The sequence below is a fragment of the Acanthochromis polyacanthus genome, chromosome 4 (assembly GCF_021347895.1).
Source record: "Acanthochromis polyacanthus isolate Apoly-LR-REF ecotype Palm Island chromosome 4, KAUST_Apoly_ChrSc, whole genome shotgun sequence".
Taxonomy (NCBI): Eukaryota; Metazoa; Chordata; class Actinopteri; family Pomacentridae; genus Acanthochromis; species Acanthochromis polyacanthus.
In genome coordinates this window covers 26,112,851-26,135,365 of record NC_067116.1, presented here as the reverse complement: position 1 = coordinate 26,135,365, position 22,515 = coordinate 26,112,851, and the positions used below count along the sequence as shown (strand labels likewise).

General features: G+C 40.6%; 1 protein-coding gene across 1 annotated transcript in view; it reads left to right on the top strand.

Moving 5' to 3' along the window:
- The window catches only part of psmd1 (proteasome 26S subunit, non-ATPase 1), a 38,989-nt gene extending 17,833 nt beyond the window's left edge, over positions 1–21,156 (top strand). Inside the window, exons 17-25 of the mRNA XM_022194724.2 lie at positions 3,912–4,026; positions 7,086–7,202; positions 8,124–8,226; positions 11,814–11,983; positions 14,297–14,389; positions 14,733–14,819; positions 16,093–16,260; positions 18,614–18,779; positions 20,955–21,156. Coding sequence (XP_022050416.1) covers positions 3,912–4,026; positions 7,086–7,202; positions 8,124–8,226; positions 11,814–11,983; positions 14,297–14,389; positions 14,733–14,819; positions 16,093–16,260; positions 18,614–18,760 — 1,000 coding nt within the window. The 3' untranslated portion in view covers positions 18,761–18,779; positions 20,955–21,156. The remainder of the gene's footprint in view (positions 1–3,911; positions 4,027–7,085; positions 7,203–8,123; positions 8,227–11,813; positions 11,984–14,296; positions 14,390–14,732; positions 14,820–16,092; positions 16,261–18,613; positions 18,780–20,954) is intronic.
- Positions 21,157–22,515: the final 1,359 nt, after the last annotated feature.

The window sequence follows — 22,515 nt, the reverse complement described above, 5'->3', positions numbered from 1 at the left end:
TTAATAATTCATTCAGGATGCCTATAGCCACACAGGATAATCTGTTCTGTTTCATCTCCCTTTGCTCTTCCTTTTCAGTGGCATTTGGTTTATGACTTCAGTCTCAGGAGCATAGTTAAATTGCGAGAAAGCGAGGACGCCTCTGAACATTCACATCCAGTTTTAACAACCAAACTTTAAGCATAGTGATTATTGGATGTCACCTCTCCCATTTGCAAAATACTTCGAGGCAAGTAAGCAGCTGGTGTGCGGACTTCTGTTATATTAGATTCATTTTCACAATGAGATCCAATTTTGCAGGCTCAGACTGCAGCTTTATCTTTATCGATCTACACATTTGCCCGCTTTCAAACTATGTAGCAAGAAACCTGGAGAAGTGTTCAATAATGTGTATGTTATGTTGAATGAGAATTTGGCATAATTTAACACATTTTCTTGCCTAACTTGGCATGATGTGTGCTGTAGTACCTAGTCCAGGAAATACATTTTGAGATGTTGCTCCCTTTTTTCCCCTCCCCCAAATGATCAGTATTCCACCATGCACTTTATATTATGAGATCATTGTTTCATTAATTTACATTTTGGCAGTGGCTCATGACTTGCAGTTATGGCAATATACTGTACTCGCCCATATGGTCAAACCATCTTTCCCTTAATGATTAGCACATTTGATGCTTTTTTTGTTTACCCCTTTGCTAGACATTGGTTGAATTTTAATTAAATTTAAGTGCCGACAATAAACACCACACAGCCTCTTGACTTGCCCAATATTAACATTGTCCAGGTGTTTTCATGATGTGTTTGGGTGACTGGTTGTAACAGACAGGATGCAAGTTAATGAGATCTGCTTTCTTACAGTAAGTGTGCATTATGCAACGGCCACAGACACATTTCATGTGGCAAAGTGCATCTATGATTTGTTTGCTTCTTTCTGAACCTTTCAATGACTGTGTTGCTTCCCAGACCATCATATACAAGCTGTAGCAAGAGGGAGTCATTCAATTGTAGCTGGATCACTCACAACGTAATACATTATGTGGAGCACACATTCTTAGTCATACTGCACAATCACCACACAAGTTAAAGACTTCTGCTTTGCTGTAAAATTTAAGTAAAAGACTGTTTCCATGCAATTACTAGTGTTATTTTTAAGCAGCTTCTTGGGTGAATCTCTTTTTTCCTGTTCTTTTTCCTCTTATTGTTTGTATTTCAGTTCATTCTGAGGTTCATAGGTTCATCATACATTAGTAGGATATTCGAGCAACTCTAAATAGAGACATTATTGCTTCGCTGCATTTTCAGATGAAACAATTGCTGGGTATTGATTTCTTCTCTGAATCTGAGTTCTTCTGTTTTGATGATGGTTAGAGGTAATTAGCCTATCTTTTACTTTAAGAAAGGTTGAAAAGGTTTTCAATGAAACTATTTTAAAAACTCATACCAAAGTTTTCTCAATTTTGCCTCAAGTGACTATAGTTCTCTATCGATTTCAAAATGTATCATAAATTAGATCTCGGTGTCTAGCTATTACAAAAGCTCTTGCGCTTTAGATGGCATAGTTCATTCATCTCTTTATAAAGGGCAGACAGTACTCTGTGTTCTTGCTGCAACCTCAAGTATTAAAGAATGAGGAACCTTGACTCACCACCTACATGCTGATCAGGGCAGCTTTGTTAATGAAGGCCAAAATCACAAATTTGTCCCTGAGGGCTTTACAGTCTGGTCTTTTTCCAAGTATAGATTGAAGGGCGTCATCAGTCTACCAGAATAGAATAAACTCAATCCCTGTAGGTGAAACTGAAAGGTGATCTAAATCTCCCAATGATTGCCATTTGTGGTCTTGTTAATTCCTCCTGCAGTGGCCGAGCTGAGCTTCTAATTCCAAATAGACCAGTGGACATGAACATGCCTCTGTATTAATGCTCAGTGCTAAATAAAACGTGTGAACCTTTACCAGGAACATGATATTCACAACTATACTGAGGCTATATTAGTTTCAATTAGACAGTTTCCCAAAATCCTTCTGGTTTCTCCTCCATAGTGTACAATCTGTACATTTGAGTCTTCAGTGTTGAATGGAAACAGAAAGACTTAAACATCTTGGCCACCTGTGTTACTTTCATGGACTGTTGTGGCAGCAATAAAAAGTAGCTTTAGCTGTCATAGTAATGTAATGTAGTGCCTTTTTTTTGACATCAATTGTGTGTCTCTGTCAGTTTTAAATTGCTTAACCTTGTTTCAGTAAACAAATGGAAATAATAACCAGCTGGTTTAAGAACAAGGGCTAAGCAGAGAGGAACTGGTGATGATTTCTTGACCGGACCTACAAAACTACAAACAGACATTGTTGTTTGTTTTCTCTTTTTTAATAACTTGCAGTTACATCTCGACTGATTCACTTCCAATGACCATTTGAGCCAGACTGAACCAAAATTCGAAGGCACATAGTATTCTCGGCAATCAGCTCATCTGTCATGCCCAGACAAGGCTGGTGTTCACCACCACCTTTGACAAGCCGATTGTGAGATACGATTCTCGGTTAAAAACAGGTTACTTCAACGCCATGCACGTTTTTCTTATTTCCTTTTAAATCAAACATCTCTTTTGGAGCAGTTGTAAACAACTCTTAAAACAGTTATAGTTTTCTGGGACTTGTTTGTCTCTGACTTGACTCCTAAATTCTGTGGGTGTTTTTGTTGAAATCCTGATCCCACCACTTGGCATTGACAGGACTGAACGTTGGTGTTGGCCTCCAGGCTGCGCATGTGTCTTTGATGTACTGACTGTACAGCATTTTATTGTGACTGAGGAGCAAAATATGCAATGCAGTTTAAATGTGAAGAAGTGTTTCTTCCCTACTTCAGGCCTCTCATTCAGCTCCATCAAGTTCACTTGAAGTACTTAGTTGTGTGTCGGTCTTATCTTTTTAACCTTTTGACTCACAGTACTTAGTCAGCAGTGCTCACTGTGTTGTGGTCTTTTGCAAATGTTAGACTCTTAGTGCTACAACCTCACAATCTTTACTATTTGAGTTAAATAAGTTGTTTTTTTTTGTTAACAGTTTAAAAAGAACACATTGAATCATTCTTTGCATAATTAATTAGAATCCCTAAATATTCACTTAATTAGCAAGGAAGCAGTTTTTCCAGGAGATGGAAAGACATACTATCCAGGCACAGCATTTGCTACTATATCTTGAGCCAAAGATTTGGTATAAAAGGTTTGGCTCCATTATTTCTGTTCTCTCTAACTGCACCACTGTGACAAAATGCATAAGTACTTGGAGAATATTCAGAGACATAAATCAGAGCCCTGCATTTTATATCCACACTTTAATTTTTCTCTTCTATCTTTCTCCCTTCACTCTTTCACACTGACTCATGCAGTTCATTTTTGACACTAAAATCATCAGAATGCACTGAGTACATTAAGGGAGGATGCAACTGAGTTATACAGATTACTGCGTCTGGTTTAGTCTTAGACTGTTGTGCCATATTGTACAAACTAACATTGATACAAACCTTACCTTTTGTAAGACGACACAAGCAATCACTCACTATCAAATCATGACTGCAGTGACTGCGGTTCATGTGGTTCTTTGCTCAACGCCTCGGAACATTTTACATTACATGGAACAAATCACATCAACCATCACTGAAGTTTGACCCTAAGTATTCTTGTTTACATATTTTGTCAAAGAGTCCAGCATCCTCTGCACCACATTCAAACAGAAGTTATGACTTATCACAAATAAATATTAACACAAATGTCAGTCAGTCCTGTATCAGTGCTGGATTATCTTTCTTTTTCTCCTGTTAGCCTCGGTCTATGTAATTATCACAATTACTGTAAACTGTTAACTTCAAGTGCCTCCTCTTGACTCTTCATTTCTCTGCCCCTCATGTCTCCAGGACCCCTGAGCAGTGTCCCAGTGTGGTGTCTCTTTTGTCGGAGAGCTACAACCCTCATGTGCGCTGTGGGGCTGCTATGGCTCTGGGCATCTGCTGTGCTGGGACAGGCAACAAGGTGAGTGCCTTCTTTCAACTGAGAAAGCCAGCCACCTTGCTGTGTTTGGTCTCTCATGATGCTGAGTTGCTGTCAGTGAAACTCAGCACGATCTTTCAGAAAGAAAAAATGTGTTGGGATTTCACTGTCTAAACTGATTGTAGGCTTTTCATGTGAAATATGTGTGGGGGGGGGGGGGGGGGGGGGGTGTTTGTTTGCAGTTCATAATGAAGTTGCACCTCTCTCCAGCCACTATTTAAAGATTTACAGTGTCTCATCTTCTGCATCCTTTTAAACAGAGTGTACAAAATCGTAAACCATAAGGACTTAGACAAAGAAATATGCATAGACCTTTTTTTGCTATCAACTCTAGTCAAGATGTAAATAATGCTGCCCTATTTAAATAGGTCTCATACACGTGAGCTACTCGATTTGGAGTCAGTAATCATGACTAGAACTGATGTTTCTTTTAAAAGGCTGTGTAGAAGAAAAGCTTAGGTTGCATTTTTTTCAGCCACCACTGCACAATTTACCGTGTTGTCCTCATTTATCCCATGTCCTTTGTTTTTCGTGCCACAACATACATCACTGATCCAAAGATTAACTGCCCTGAACAAAGGGGGTTCCTTATAGCAGCCAAATATTAGCTCTTCTGTGAGGCTGAGGTGGGTGAGTACACACTTGCCCCTGTAACTCCCAGCGGCTAAATGGAGGATGTTGGTTTTCTCTCGTCAGAGGTAATGATGGTATCACAACAAATACTACCATCACTATATTAAATAGGTGTATTAAGTGTAGAAGTTAGCTGTAAATATCCCAAAATTATACAATAAGACTCACATGCTTTGTTAATTTCCTGCCGCAGTTTGATTTAATCAGCAAAGTGATCAGCTTTTTTACTCTTAATCCATGGACATTTCCTTTATTTTTATTGAGGCTCAGCACTGAGCAGTTCAAAATTGTGAGGAGTTTCTTGCAGATGAGCTAACGAAGTGGTCCAAACTGGCACACAGTCACTAGGCTGCTCCCTGTCATTTAGTTTGAGCTCGCTGAAATCCAAAGAAAAGAGGACAGAAGTCGATGTTCTGCCAGTTTCATAGCTTTCTAATCATGTGGCCTGATCAGTCTCAGGCAGCTCAATCATGGCTCATTGCACTTTAAGTCTTGCAGCACCAAAGTGAGTATTTTGGACCAGAGCAAACCAAGATGTGCTACAAAGCCTTATCAGCTCCAAGCTTCACTTTATGACCTAAAGCACATCCGCCCCTGAGCAAGAGTAATGATGTAGTGACAAGAGAACTGGGTCACCTATTTAGAGGGAGCGCATTCCTTCACCGTCATTTACACCTTGGGGTTGGTTTGTGTTCGTGATCTATTGTAGACCATAAAAAACTGCACAGGAAAGATGTTCTTACCATTGCTGTAGTCTGTTTATGCTTATTTTTACCATAGTTAAATTCTGTGAGATTGTTCAGCTTGTTTAGATGAAGTGGAATGAAATATTGTCTACAAAGAAATATCTGTGGAAATGTAAACACCAAGCAGACTCACGTGAACCATTTCATCATTTCAGAACAATGTCATTTGATACTGTTTTATAAATGTGTATTAAAATGGAAATTATGTCGCGGTAAAGCGTGTTCTGTACCGTTCCATTTGTTTACACAGGCCTCCAGACAGTAAGTAGTGCTGAAGTGAATCTGTTTTTTAAGGCTGGCTCATGCCGATGCACAAAGCTGAAGGAAACAACGCCGCACTGTACGTGAATTACGACGATCTTATGCAACCGACCCTCTCTGCTGATTGGGTCTGACAGTAAATACCCTCAATTAAACCCCCCTTCCAGCAAATTATCATGGACAGGATGTGGCCGACTAGTGTTGGCTTTACACTCAGACTTATCATCTCGCTGTGCGGCTGTCTCAGCCAACTGAGCCGAGAACATGGTTTATTTTACCTCCACTGTCATCATCCTAGTTTGTTTCTCTTTCCTCGGCGGAGCTGATGCCTCCTTCTGAGCCCCGTGGTGTGGGTTACAGCCATTACTCTTCAAAAGAAATAAAAGTAACAGTGATGGGCTAGCTGGAGGACAGAGAAGGGAGCGGAAGGAAAAGGAAGGACAGGGAGGTGGTCCTTCCTCAGTCCGTGGTTCACAGTGATCATGGGAGGAGACAGATTGTTCGTCAGTTGTCAGGGGCAACCAGATATAGATGACACTAATGTCATTAGTTTGTGAGGTCTGGCTGCGTCCGTTGATAATCCCTTTTCCTGTATTTCATCAATCAAAAGTGTCCCTGTTGCACTGATGTGTTCTGTTGGGAATGGCACATTATAAAATATATGTAGAGTCACACTGAAATTTCCACTAAAGGTTCATGGCAGATTGAACAGAGGTCATTCTATTTTTTTAGGGAGTATGCTATAAATTAGAATAAATATGTGTCCTCACAACAGTGTGCTAAAAGTTGTTTGTGCACTTTTATTAAGCTTTGTTTGCATATCAATCAGATTCTTACAAAATCTGCTGCATTTATTCCATAATGTGATTGTAAGAGACAGAAACAAGCAAAGCATTACTCAGAATATTATTAAGTCCCAGTTTTCATGTTGCCTTTAGCAGATAAGGATTTTCGGTCTGAAAGCAAGTTTTTAAAGGTGCTTTTGGTCTATAGAAGGCTTCAAAATATCATTTTCTACACTGTCTTATTGTTCACATGCTCTGATTTATTTCAGTGAAACGGTCTCATCTGTTTTTCTTTTTAGTCAGTATCATCCTGATTTTCAATAAACACTGCAGAAAGCACCATGAGCGGTCTGTGAAATTGGGTTTCTTTGTCCTCTTCAATCCCAAGAAGTCCTTAAAGCTCATACATGGGAAAATCTGTTGTTTTTTTAAGCTTTTCTCCCACTTACAAATCATTTTAATAGGATCAGCTGTTTAGTGCTTTGGTAGTGTATAATCAGCAGATTGTTTACCCTTCCCCACAAGTTTTCGACAACTGTGATTTTTTTTTTTAAATTTAAATGCAATTTTTTTTAGCAACATTACAAACTTCCATGTTTTGTCTTTGTCCTCACAGGAGGCCATCAACCTGCTGGAACCTATGACCAATGATCCAGTGAATTATGTGAGACAAGGCGCTCTCATTGCCTCAGCCCTCATCATGATCCAACAGACTGAAGTCACCTGTCCCAAAGTAAGTACACAGTGAAATTAGGCTTATCACCAGCAGCCTGTATCAAAGAGTTCATCTACTCTTAAGTACACCTATAAAACAGTGGTGGAATTTCCATTTGAATGTCAAGAAAAAATAGAGGACAAAACAATACAGCCCTGTTTTTTGTCTTGGTGTCTGTTGCTTATCTGCAAAATAACAACGTGCTCGAGTGACTCTTAAAATGATCCCCAATACCACTGGGACCAGAGCTTTTGCTGAGTAAACTGCCTAAGGAACGCAAAGGGGAAAAGGGGGCAAACTTGACTGAAAGCACAAAGAATCAGAACTGTGAAGACAAAAGTCAATAAGTCAATGTCTTGCAAGCCTGGAAAGTGACTAGTCCAGGCATAACTGCACGCACTCACCCCTGAAGCACCTCGTACTTTGTCGCAGACAGTTTAGAAATGCCAGACACATTTTCAAAGACTCCTCATCTGCACAGCAACAGGCCTTAAAGCTCAGGGCGGTATGCGGCATTGTGCAAGAGGCAGTTTTTTTTAAACAGTGGAACATCAGGAGTTATTACATCCATGACTTTTTTCCCTCCAGCCTTTGTAATTTCCAGCTCTGCTGCACAGTTGTAGACACCAGTCCTAGGTCGATGGTTTGTGGGTGGTAAACTGACCCAATTGGCTGATAACCTCCCAGCACAGCATTTAGTCAAGGTTTCACTGTGGCAAACAAGGTATGCAGTCAGTGCTGGGACTCCCATACGTACTACACTACAGGCATGGGTGTGGCTGTGATGTGAATATTCTGCTGATGTGCACGCTTTACCCTTTTCTTTGACAAGGAGCTGTAGACAGACTTGGAAAAAATGTAGCTCTCTTTCACACTGTTCTGCAGAGACGAGGTTTAAACTTTCTAATCATTTTGTCTAAAATTTTATATTTATTACAGGTGAACCAGTTCAGGCAGCTTTATGCAAAGGTGATCAACGATAAGCATGATGACGTTATGGCCAAGTTTGGCGCCATCCTGGCACAGGGAATCCTCGATGCAGGTCAGTCCACAAACAGTGCAGTAGGTTTATGCATGTCTGTCACTGAGCAAGAGATCAAACTGGTATGTGGTCCTGCATTTGCCTTCGACCCTTAGGAGGATACGCAAATGTGTAATTCTTAATTACACGGTAAAACAAATGAAGTGCTTTAAATGCTATGTGGGTCTGTGGTTTCCTGTGTCTTAATTTGAGTTCCTTTGCGCTCAAGCAAGCCCTCTTTGGATGGCCACCCGTGCATTGTCTCTCTGGAACAGATCATGCTAAGGTGCATGAGCTCCTGGCGGTCCCACCTCTGCGCTCTGCTCTGTTCTGTTCTCTCAACCATATGGCCTGTTGGTCTCCCCCTGGTGATTACTGTTTGTCTGATGGTTTCTGTGTTTGTGTGTCTGTGCCGGTGTTTGTGGACACAAGCAAGCAGCCTGTGTTTGTGTGTGTGAGGTCCTAGAGAGCTGTACATTGTCACATGAAAAACTACACACTCACACAAAGCAGAGCACACCTTCGTCCACATGTCTGCCCAAACCCATGATATAGGCAGGAGTAGAAACCTATTTTCTAGCCCTAACACAAAGCCCTGTGAGCAAAGCAAGAAAGAAACCAGCTATGTTTATTCGCTGCTGTCTAAATACACTTTCAGGTGTTGAAACTTACACAACGTGAAGCCTATCTTGAGTATTTTCACTATTGCATGAAAGGTTTAAATTATTGTGAATATTTTTCATTAGTCATAATTTTGCCTCTGGATTAACTCTGCCTCTTCTGCTTTACTGTTTAATGGTTATTTTGTAGTGAGCAGATTAGCCATCGTGACGACAGACGGGACTTTAATCATGAGAGCTTCCAGACAAACCCTGATGACTGGTGTCTATTTCAGACTGCGGACACACTCCCTGCTCTCCTTCCTGCTCTCCAGGCCAAACCCCAGCCCTCAGTGCTGTCCACATGTTCAGCACAGTCCAGTGCGGCACATACATTAAAGCAGGATACACACTACTCTTGTTTGCATGTCAGATGTACTCAAACTCATGCGGCATGAATGTTTTATTATTCTTGTTCTTCTAGGGCTTCGGGGGTGTTTGAGGTGCAGGGATAATTGTATTTAATTTGGCTGGTGGAAGCGATTAGAACGCTGGTGCTCATTACCCAGGAAATGTCCGTCTCTTGCTCGTTCGCTCTCCCTCTCTGCAGCTCTGTCTTCTCTCACACCCCTCATGTACAGACTTTCTCCTACTAATTGATACAGTCCATTAATTATCTTAAATTAGGAGGTTTTCCCACATTGCTGTAACAAAACTTGCCTGATCGTCCTTTTTTACAGTTTTATGGGCCTCAGTTGTTGTCTCTTTAAATGAAAACACGCAGGCCAGTTGTTGACGTAGTCATGTTACACCTTTTGAGGGATCACGGCTATTCCAACACCTCCCTCATCAACTCCTTGGAATGAAAATTGGCCCACCAAACGGAGAGTTGGCAAAAACAGCGAGTGGGAGGGGCGGGGGGGAGACCTGCTCGTCAAGCGCACTCAACTTCTCAAGTATTTAAGAGACTCTCAAGCACCCGATTGTTGCGAAGGCGAACAGACCTCGTAACTCAACCTAACCAGCGTTCGATCTGTAGGACTGGAATGATTTCAGTGTCAGTTCAGGAGCCAAGATTAGATCATCCCTGCAAAACAAGATGGCAGCAGATGATTTAAATGGTATTGTTTCGGCTGATTTCATTTTTAGTTGGAAGGGCCACTCCCCAGTAACCTTGCTTTGACAGAGATCGTTTTTCTATTCTTCGCTGTAAAAATGCGAAGGTCATCCTGGTTACCTCCTGCCTTCTCTTCCTGCCTCTCCCTCAATCTTCTGCCATCCCTCCCTTGTGTCTGACACAGAGAGACTGATAAGGGCCATTCTCATGTAACGCTTGCACCCTTCACCCCTGTTAATCACCTTTTTAGACGTTTTATTTGACGAAGCACAAACTGTCACAGCGGGGGGCCACAATGAGAAGTTACCGGTTTCACAGAAATCCTCCCACCCATCTCTCTCATAGGGATTTTCCTTCACACTAGCATTACAAAGGCTGTTTTTTGTACTTTTACTTCTCTTGTAACATTATTGCCTGGAACCCTGCTTTATTTATATTAAAGAATGACAAGAGATAAACGCAAAGCAAGTCCCGCTTCACTTTTGTGAAGATCTGGTACATCTGACTAAAAGTAATCCAGTCGACTCTCAGTGGTGTAAATGGACAAAATATCTAAAACATATGTCAGTATAATATAATATAAAACTTCAAATCACGTTCTGGAGAATGTTTTTACAACACCTCTAAAGCTTTAAAGACCTCAGAAAGTTCAACTGAATATGAACGTTGTAGCTGTCATGAAGGTATGATTTATTCCAGGACGGTTTTATACACTATAAAGGCAAGTGTGCCAAATATACTGACAACTGAGTATAAATAAAAGTTCTTTAGATGGAGGTGAAGGAACATCTTGATCTGAGAACATAAAATCGAGAGGCAATGTATTTAAATAACGCATATACAGCTTTAAATACATTTGAAATAAGCTCTACATAACCGGTAGCTGCTCTAACGCAGCTGGAAAAGCTATCTGGTATTTTAGGATAGCTGACGCTCCTTTTTTGCTGTAGATCAGTCATTAGTCTCCTCTGTAACGCAAATTTAATGATAATGAATGAGACCTATTTTTTAAAATTGAGATGCAGGATATGGTAGACAATGCATTCCTGGGTTTGATAGGTTTTCCTGCATGCCCTTGTAATTGAAATCATGCTTTGAGATGAACAGATCAGACCCTTTGAAGCCAAAAGACAACCTTCTCTGGGTGGTGAACATCCTGGTCTGGAACCTTGTTAACCTCACTCTCCCACATCTTATGAGTCCTGTGCCAAGCTGCAAAAAGCATGTGTAACCATCAGTAATAAATGCCACATCAAAGGGGAAAAAAAGCTGTCTTAGCCATTTTAACATTCTTTTTATTGCTCAAATAAAGGTTCCCTTTTTTAGAGTTTTCCTCTTGACTAGGTTAGCTTGTAAACTGTGTTTGAGTGATGTTTTTGTGGGTGCTGATGGCCAGTCTAGCATATAACTCAAACACTCACGTTCTTTTGTTTCCCATTTGTACTATATATGTGGTTTAGTTGAGGTTTGCTGAGCATGCTCATTATCAGCCCTGACCTGATTAACATTTTACAGAAAACCTTGAAATTTTGTCAAGTTTCCCCATCATCTTTTGGCATAAAATGCAGCAGAAAGTCCCACTAGTTGCTTTTAAAATTGGATATTATCAACAATTGCAATTAGTTTAAAGATTTTCCTTCTCACCTACAGGGTCAGACAGTGTGCCACAATTATTTTGAAAACCTTTTGTGGAATTCTTTGTGTAAGTTTCATTTCAGGAGCAGGGTTAGGGTTAGGGTTAGATCAAACGGGGAAAGTATGACAATATGAAAGGCAAGGGAATTTTTGAACTCGGATGAGGCTGTAACGTCTCCTTTAACCAGTTTCATGTGGTAGTGATTCACCAACAGGCCTGTTCCATGGTATTCACTCCTCTACTTTGTGTTGTGCAGGTGGACGTAACGTGACCATCTCCCTGCAGTCCAGGACAGGTCACACTCACATGCCATCAGTGGTCGGCCTGCTGGTCTTTACCCAGTTCTGGTTCTGGTTCCCGCTATCCCACTTCCTGTCACTGGCCTTCACACCGACTGCTATAATTGGCCTCAACAAGGACCTCAAGGTACTTGAGTGTTTAGACTTCTTGAGACTGCTGTTTCTGAAGGAATATTCAAAGTGAATTATCATTCTTATGCATTTGTTTATGTGTTTAGAATGTCTAAAATAGTAAAACCACTATTGACTAGAGGAGTACAGGGCATCTCTGCTAAATTTGGCTGCTGAATTTATATGTAGCATTGCATTTGGTGCAGAAAATATTTAGCCTCTCGCCTTGGGAACAACTGTCACCAGCAGCCTATCCATAACAAGGCTCTCCCGACTGTAGGCCTGTCCTGGCAGCCTGCCACTCGCACACTGATGCCAAGGGATCAGTGCGACATATTGTGGTCTTCAACCAATATTAGAGGGGCTTAATCTCTTCTCTGCTACCCGAATCAGCTGCACCTGACACCTCAAACACGGAGGCACTTGCGGGTATTGTGCATCCTCAGGTTTACGAGACATTGGAGAATTTAATTGCGCAAATCCCCAAATAATACTCCAGGGATGGAGTGCAGAAAGGAGGTGGGGGGAGTTTAACAGACGTGCTGCATCCTGGCGAGGTTCATGAGGACATGTTTACACGGAACAAGCCTCTCACCATCGGACAAAGAACATCCTTGTCATTTACCAAGAGCTGTTGTAGTCAGCTTCCAGACTCTTCCTAAACAAGAAAAATCCCTTTTCTGTCTTTTTTAACCTCTGTGCTGCAGTGAAACATTTGGATTAGGAGGTTATATAAAAAATGAGGTGCTCTGTTCTCACATAGTGCTGCAGCGGTACTGTGCTGGAGACAGTTAAATCATTTAGTTTCAGTGAACTGTTATAATTTACGGGCTTACATTAAACAGAAAGCACCTGGTGCAGCTGTGACTGGAGATCTTCTTTTATGTTTGTCTCGGTAGAGTCGACAGAGCTCTCCTTCATTTTAACGCAGGGTTAAGTCTGCTGCTCTGAGAAAAAACTCATTGCATCAAGTGCTCCCTCTTCCGACGAACTAATCAACCACTTAATTGTAAGCTTAATTTAGTCATCAAACTACCATTAGCCAGGCTACATCCAGATTAACCCTTCCTGTCTCTGTAAAATATTATTTGTTTTCCATAGAAAGTGCCAAATCTGCATTAGCTGCATTTTAACGCCATCATAGCAATTCGGAACTGTCACATCTCATTCCTTTCCACTTGTTTCTTCTCTGTGAGCTACACTAAAATTATCCTTGCACAATCTGAGCTAAATTAGCAGTTTTGAAGCTTGACATTTGAGAGGTTAAACTGTTTTAGAACAAGTTTTGTTTTGATATTTTCTGCCCCAAAGGTTTATATGAATCTTCATTTCACACTTTACTTTAGTTCACTGTTCAGTCTGAATCTTTCTGAAATAGAGCAGCTGAAGTCCAATCCAGTGTCTTCACTAACCTGATCCTTCTGTACTTAGTTGGTTTTTTAGAGAGGATTTTTTTTCAACATCCTTTCTGCTGAAGATTTTAACACCTCATCATTTTAACTAAAAGAAGGCATGACACCGGAACAAACAACAGCGAGGAGAGAGAGTGTAAATTCAGCTCTTCGTTCATTTCTACATTACATAAAGCTGTGATCAGGCTGAAAGACGTCAGTGGAGTCCTCCTGGTTGATGGTCAACGTTCACTCTTAAAATTGACAGTTGCCTAAACAGTCTTACTAAATGGACTCAGTGATTGTCTGTAAATGGCAGCAGTCTTCAGGTAAAGCTGACTGACAGTAGTGGGGCCAGCAGAAAACATTTTCATTGAAAGTTTGCATCAAAATGTGGAATTTGTTCACAACGTATAGCCATGCTAGCAGCTTTGTGAGACTGTTTAAATTAACATGTTAGCATACTAATGAACTTTTAACACAAATGGAACAGAGTTTGACAGGTTTCCACTGTTGGATAAACTGAAGTTTTGCCCTGAGTTTGATGCCCCAGATCATCCAATTTGTTTGAATTCGTTCTGATTGGGACATGACGATGTAGCAAATTTAGTGGCAATATTTCCAATAGTTTGAGACATTTCACATCAAACCAAACATGTAAACCTCGTTGTGGCGAAAAATCAGGGACTCACCAAAGACATTAACTGTCATGCTTTATTCAAACAGACCTTTGTTCAGAATTTCAGCTGCTGTAAAGCCAGTGTTTGCAGAGCAGTTTCAATTTTGATGGAAGTGGAGGAGAGATCCACATTCCCAGTTCCCTTTTGTTTGTAATTTATCTCCTCTAAAGCGGATATGACGGGCCACGGCCAGAATATTATCGATAGGAGTGATCTCATTAGGGTTGACCTCCTTTTTTTGTCTATTTGTCTGTCCAGATGCCCAAGGTGCAGTACCGCTCCAACTGTAAGCCCTCCACCTTCGCCTACCCACCAGCTCTGGAGGTTCCCAAAGAGAAAGAGAAGGAGAAGGTGAGAACTGAGGCGCCACAACAGATCAGCGTGTTTTGCTTTCCTTTTTCTGAAATTATTGGTTTAAGAAAGCCGATCTTGCTTGGTATTGATTTGTGAATAATTTCAAACCCTCCTTGTCATTTTCTTGCCTGTTCTGTTTATTATGTTAGCATCTCTGGCCTATTTTTCTCAGTTGCTTCAGTTCACAATCACAGATGCTCTTGGAGAATGTAATGAAAGGCTTTTAGTTTGTGGTTGACTAGTTTTGTACATTTTAAGCTGTGTTTGTTGAAGGTCTAAATGTCAACGGTATTGTGTTTCATTGTGGAAATGCCTCTCTGTCTCTCTCTCTACATGGCAGGTATCCACCGCTGTTCTCTCCATCACAGCCAAAGCCAAGAAGAAGGAGAAGGAAAAGAAAGAGAAGGAGGAGGAGAAGATGGAAGTGGTGAGTGGGAGGGGGGGAACTCAGAACTAAATCCCCTTTTACCGCTAATAATGTTATTTTCTCATTTGCTTTAGTTGATTTAAATTTTCTAAGCTAAATCAATGAATTTGCTTATTTGCTTGATTGACCAAGCATTAAATGTTTAGAGTAGGACATTTTATCTGCCCAAGTGGAAAGTTCTAACCTAAGTTAACCCCTCTTACATTTACCCTCTATGGGTGGTCCTACTAAATGGAAACAAAAGGACTATTTGTGATCCTTAAATGCTTGGATTGTATATGAAGTAACATTTACAAGGATCTTTTTTTTGGACATTGTTGAGCTCTTTGAAGGTAGGTACTGTAATATTCATATGTGTAATCTGCACTGAATCATACATGAATGTTTATAGGGCGGGGCTTTGGTGTCTCTTTTGACTTCTGTGGACCACATAGCAATACAGCTTCAAATTATTTCTGTAGCTGTTTCTAGTTATAGACGTGTTGTCTCACCTTTTGATTGCTGCCAAAACATAATCAATTACACACTGAGGACCTCCTGATCTTCAAATAAAATGACAGCTGTCTGGAAACATATCGTGGAGACTGAGGGATACATCAAGTTGGCCAATATCTGTAGCTCCACACACATGGATTTTTTCATTTCTTTTCTTAAAGTCTGTCTTGATTTTCTCGCTCACCCACACCCAGCCTTCACAGACAGACTGTGTCGGTCCAGAGCCAGTATAACTTTCATTGAGATTTGCTCTGGGCGTTTGATCCTCTCTGCCACGCTACGTCTCAGCTCTGGTGCTGAGAGACGAGCCTGGAAATGTCCGGCCCGCTCACATCCCAGGCTTTTGATTTCTTTTGGCTTACTGGGGTCAGATGGTTCAAAATCTGCTGGATTTTTGTTGACATCCGCATCCCTTTGACATCACCATTGTCCATTAGTACTCGCCCCTCATTGTCTTGTTTATGCGTTTTCAGAATTTGCTGAATTGGTCAACAAATCATTTGCCATCAGCCAGAGCACAAAAAGGTGGAAAACCAGAATATAGTACTCATAACTCCTCGGTGCCGTCAAATAGTGTGAAATTTATACTAGAAAAATAGATTCTGACTGTGGAGAGTGGAGTAGGTCATGATGGTAGACAATGAGTAAATTTTCCTAAAAATATATCTGATAAAATGTAAAAACAGCAAAGCCACTAGGGACTAGATCAATACAAACATATAACAATAATTAATTACAGCGGCTCTGATACAGAAAATATGAATTATTTTTTTCACAGGAGGTCCAGGAGGGTGAGAAAGAGAAGAAGGATGAAGAGAAGGAGAAAGAGAAGAAGAAGGAGGCCGAGCCAAACTTCCAGCTCTTGGAGAACCCGGCCAGAGTGATGCCGGCTCAGCTCAAAGTCCTCAACATGCCTGAGACCTGCCGCTACCAGCCCTTCAAACCGGTAACACCAGCCTCAGTTTGTGTGTGTGAATGTGTGTTTCCACCCAAAAATGATTTAACGTCTCAGTGCTTCAGAAGAGATAGTTAAAGCAGTTTGGTGGAGTGTGCTTCAATGAAAAGGGAATCAAACAAGAGTTACGTGATTACTTAGTGTAATAATTTTGTGCTTTACCAACTTTTTTAGCATATGACTTTGTGTTGCTGTGAATTCTGTGAATTACTGAAAGAAAAAGTGCAATACCCAGTACGCAGCTCTGTTAAATTAAAACTGAAGGCTGAAGTTGTTATTTTTGGTTCATCCAGCGTTCTTCCAGGTCTTTTGTGCTGAGATCAGCAGTGAACTTGGTCCACTCTCTGCCTATTTCCCCACACCATGACAAGATGTTCTCTGCTTTTATATAATCCAGTGCAGATGGAAACTTGTAAACCATCACTTGTACATGCACAGCTCACATCAGGTTGTGACACACTAAAGAATAAATAATTGTTTTGTTGTCTTATAGTTGGAAAATGACTCTGTAGTTGCTATGTATCTGTTACCTTAAGATAGAACACCAAACACACAGAGTAGGACACAAAAGGCATCGTCATAGAGTGATCTTGCATAAATATACAAATTTACTGCTTATAAGATTGCATCAACGAATGGATTAAATTGGGATTTTTTGATTCTTAAACTCAACCAGAATTCACTGGAATATGATCCACCTTTCCCCATCATAAGCTGGTTGTTTAGTTCAATTTCAGATTTTTAAAGTTTACTTTTGCACCAGCCCAACCAAACAAACGAAACTGGCAGAAACACCAGAGTTGGTCTGAGATGTATCAAATAGGATCAGAGAGAAAGCACCTGAACTTTACTGTTGTTGATATGTGAGGCAATGTGCTTGGTGACTAACATCAAATAAATGTTTACAGGTAAGCTAAAGAACATCAATGCAAATGCTTCCTGCAGGACACAGAAGTAGCATTGAAACAGAATCCGTCACACAGTTTTTATTTCTGAAAACCAGAATAGACCTACCGCTAATCTTGCATTACACTACCAGGGATTTCCTAAGGATGCAAAGTCTACCACAATACGGTTGCCAAATATGGTGTTAAATGTTAGTATTCTTCTTTTTTTCATGTACAGCTCTGTTACATCTGTGAAGTCTTAGGAGACACCTGATTTACAGCATTACACACAGTAACGGCTAAGTATCAGATACTATTTCACAATGCTAAAGTATCTCAAAGAGGAGTTTCTCTTTTTAACATGCATATCAGCATCTCGCCTGTTAGCTGATCTTGGCCTCCATCAAGAACCTATTAGTCCAGAATCCTCCCTCTCCAGGCCTGTAAAGCTGAGGTCCTGCTGTAAATGTTGACAGCTTTCCGCAGTAAATGGCGGCACGACATGCACTCATCCAATGAGCGCTCACCCAAGTCTTGTAAAGAGGAAGCACTGATTGATTTTGTGTCCAGCGCAGTGAGCTCACAGTATCGCGCTGTACGGCTCTCTGTATCAACTGCCAAAACGGTGTCTGCACTCATCTGAAGTTTTGTAATGCTCCTTTCCTTTTAAGGGTTTGTTTTTAATTCAACAGTAGCTGTAGGAAGTGATGAGGTTTTACAGATGTCTCTTCAAATCTGGTCAATGTGAAAAGCCGATTATATAGAAATTAATACCAGCTTATTGGAGATGTCTTTGTTGCCTTTTCTTCGTGAAAAAGCTGCACTTAAATCCACACAGTACCTGACTCTGACCTTTACTCTGAATACATAAATCCTCCAAGTTACTCTTAATTTACTCAGAACTTACTTGTCCACCTTTGCTTCCTTCCTTTATAATTGTAGCATTACATTATAATAGATGAAAGCCTAATGCCTTTTTTTCTACACACAGAAATGAATGTGGCACACGCAAATATTTCAACCTAAAAATGCTAACAATTGTGTTTCAAAGTTGCAGAAAACTGAGCCACACAGTCCAAAATAATCCCCAACACGATCAAGAAGCAGCAGCTCCATTCTGCTCCCGTCCCCACCGACTTTTTGACGGTGACTGGAAAGGGAAATGCACTGAACATTGTGCCAGGCTCACCAAATAAAACGTAGAAATACGCTATACTAAGACTAGCAGGCAGCAATCAGTGTGAATAATAAATATTATTCAGCTCTGAAAACTAAATTTGGTTCCTATAGGAGGTGTAAAAGCCCCTTTACAGTGTTTTTGGTCATTTGGTCTGTTTGACCATAAACGCCCATACACACTGAAATAATAGGACCTTATACACACAACCTTGAGACCCAGTTATAGAGAGGTGAGAAACATTGAGTCAGTTTTAGTAACGTTCTCCCTCTGCCTCCAGCTCCATACAGGTGGAATCATCATCATGAAAGACACCAGTGAGGAAGAGGAGGAGCTGGTGGAGCCCGTCTCAGCCCACGGCCCCAAGATTGAGGAAGAGGAGCAGGAACCTGAGCCTCCCGAGCCTTTCGAGTACATTGACGAGTAGATGTGCGCTCACAGCAACGGTATGTTCGCGCAAGTTCTTCCCGAGCCTTGTTAGTCATTCATAATTTCAACAACCTGAAGTGCCTGTCGATGCTGGTCTACGTTTAGATGTCCCAGCTGTTGCTTCTGCATCTTTAAAAGCTCCGTAATGGCAGAGATGTGAAGTATTAAGAAGTAATCTGTTGTCATTTCCAGTTTATTTAAAGTTCTTTGCGGCAGGTTTTGAGTCGACACCTCAACAGTGATTGTTTAGCAGCTCGCAAATCAAACTCTGTGTGATTGATCTTCAGATAGCTTTCCGGCACACTCTCACAAAGCTGTGCGACTGTTTTCCTAGGACGTAACGTTGTGTGATAATACACAAAGCAGGTCTGTCCTGCTGTTTAAAATCCTAACCCAGTTTCACCCGTCGCTGACTGAGGAATGTAAACATCCCTGCCATCTCCAAACGCCAGCTCACAGGGCAAACCTCCTCTCTGTGCTCGCCAGTCCAGCTGGAAGCTTAATGATTCCTGGACGTTTGTTGTGTTTGTGCTGGACTGACCGCCGCCTGCCTCCCCGTGTAGCAGCGCACTGTTGCGTGAGATGAAGCCAATGAGGTGTCAATGACCAAATTAGGGCCTCTGTGCGTACTATGTCATCTCTTTATGAGGTTCAAGTGCTGCTGTGTGACAGATTACACTTTACAGAGATCATCGTCAGGTTGGCTTCGGGGGTCTGGTTTCAGTGCCAAAGACAGCAGGACAGATGGAGCGGCTTTAGTGACCCAGTTGTGAACAGAAGGTCACAGGTTTTGATGCCCAGAACACAAATATTTCAGGTCACAGAGCCCAGACTGTGTTGTACGGTCCATGTGCCCCCGACAGGTGTTTTCACTTGCCTGATAAGAGCGGCTGTTTTGATGTCACTTGCTGTTTTTGCATGACCCTGAACGCCCCGTTGACTTTGTTGAGAAGCTACGGACACTCAGAAAATTCTCAATTCATTTAGAAACAACATCAGAGACATTGAGACAACAGCAATAATAACTGCTGCTTTTTTCTAGCTTTAATGGATTTTCATTTGGCTTTCTATGGCTCTTAAATGTAACAAAGTCATTCTAAGTATTATTAGCTCTGACCTTTTCCTGCTATGAAAAGCCTGCAGACCAGATACTTTAACTCATCACAGTAGAAATTGCAGAAGTGGAACTCTAAATATTACTGATGGCTCTGTCCTAATGTCCCAAGGAGTCTGTCCAACATCATGCCAGAATCTCTGCTGTAAAAAAAAAAAAAGGTCTTGTGGACGTCAGATACGACAGGAACTCGTTCTAAAATGTTTTTAGATGTAACCTTAGCTTCCGTTTTACAGTAAATCACTGAGTCAGTAGCTTTCAGAGTGCACGCTTGAAAGGTCAGTGAAGTGCTTTGTCATAAGAACAAAGGTCCTCCATGTATCTGTCCTACAGATGTTTTATATTATGTGCTATTCTTGCTGACAACATGTGCACTGAACCACTTAATATTCATCATCAGTCCTCTCAGCTCAGATTCAATAGTTATTCTTCTACAGTACGTGTCCTGTATGTTACTGTAGGACACCTGTGAACTGGTAAATGCGCTCATCAATTTTCAGTTTCTGAAAACTCCAATGATATTTCCAACTTGATGTTATGAAAACCAAACAAACACAGATTTGTTGTGTCAGCCAGCGTTCAAAGTAATTAATCACAAATGTAATGGATATGATGGATGGTGTAGTTTGGACAAGATGGCGCCTGTGAGGACAGCTGCCGTCGCTCGACATTTTCCTCAACTAGGAGTTTATGTCAATAAACTGAAACTTGATATTGTAAATTTACAGAGCTTTAATTCCACATGACAAACTCATAAACCGTCCAGTGATGGGAACAATCACGTGTTGTAAACATGTGAATCTGGTCCAGTCTGACATGAATGTATTAGTCCTGTGTATCTCAGTGAGTGGAGCCTGGTGCCGTTCAAACAAGGACGTCCTATCAGTTCCCACTGTTGCCACACATTCAGAAAAATTAGTTTGGTTCAAATCCAAATGGCTTCAATACATGACAAGAGATGGAATGCTTTTTAAAGTTATCTTTAATTATCAGATTTTTGCTCTATTCCCCGATGTCTCTGTGTTATTTTCGTTGGATGGATCTTCACCTTTTTTTTCTTTTCCTCACCTCCCCTCAGGCTTCAGAAGAAGTGAGATCCCAGCGTTTGGTCCAGCGTCTCCCCCCTCCATGCATCAGAGTTCCCTTCCACCTTCCTGCTTCACTTCCTGTTTTACACGTTTCTTTCCTGCTCTGGCTCCTCATTTGCCATACAGGGAATGTTTTTCCATTTTCCATATTGTATAATTTTCTGTCCGAACAATAAAAGTGGTATATATTGAGGAGTGAGTGTTTATTTGAGTGGATATTTCACCCAGTGTGCGTGGAGGAAACGTCCTCTAATCCCATACATTTAAACTGGTTTACATTTTCTGCACTCGGCAGCAGCTGCTACGGTCCACCCAGCAGTCTGTCTACTGTAAGAATGCTAAACAACAGTGGGCTGGAGGGGCGATGGAGGACGCTTTCAGGCAAAGGAAGGTCAAATTTCAGTTCTATTAACCGTGTATGATCTACTTGTGTGGGGAAGAGAAAACTTTAAGCTTCTTCCACTTGATCCAGCGGCAGTGAACACACCGTCCACTGAAATAAATATTAGTTTATGCAGCTCATATTCCAAGAACAGATTGTAACTCATCACTGCTGCCGGCCTTTTACACTTCAAAGTAGCTATAAAACTTTTCTTTAAGCTAAACTGACTGTTGCTTTTAGCTCTAATTGACAGGAAACCCAGTAAATGTTTTTGGTCGGCTTTTCAAAACCTAAAGCATCACTTGGCAGCTGCATTGAAAGCCTCCTGTCATTCAGAAGGATTCTCCTTGCAAGGAAAAGAGGAGAGCTTAGAAGTAACAACTACAGCCTGAGCTGTGCTTTGACACAGTTCAAGTGTATAAACACAACATTAAAATGGTCTTTTCTGACTTGGTGAAAAAGATCAAAATCTTGCAAGTTTTTGAGCTGTAAAACTTGTGACACATTTTTAACCATTGAGTTACCAAGTCTATTTGTCTTATTTTAGTCAAAATGTCTCATCCCACATGATTTAAGATAAATTCACTTAAAAATTGACATTTCAGCAAGATGGAGGGACTTGTTTTAAGACAACACATCTTAAATATCTTGTTCAGTCAAACAATCTTGAAATGATCTTGTTTTGAGTTGTATTTTACAAGAAAACTCAAAATAAGTTTAACCCTCATGTCATCCTGCAGGTCAAATTGACCCGTTTTAAAGTTTGAAAATGTGGAGAAAAAAATAGAAATTTTCACGGTGAAAACTTCCACATTTTCAAAATTCTCTGGGAATTTTTTGAACATTTTTTGGTGGGGAAAAAAAATGTTTAAAAAAAGTTTCTTTAAGAACATTCAGACAAAAATCAACCAAAATCCATCGAAATTTGCTTGATTTTGGTAGATTTTTTTCCCCCAAATGTTCTTAAAGAAAATGTTAGAACTTATACTGATATATATGGAATCACTTTAGATATTTGTAGGATTTTTTGTGGAAGATTTTTATTTATTTTTTTGAAAATATTTAAATTTTTTTAGATTTTTTAAAAATCTTGCCAAATTTGAGGATTTTTTTTTAAAAAATTAAACTTTTAAGGGAAAATTTTAAGGAATTTTATTTCTGAAGATTTA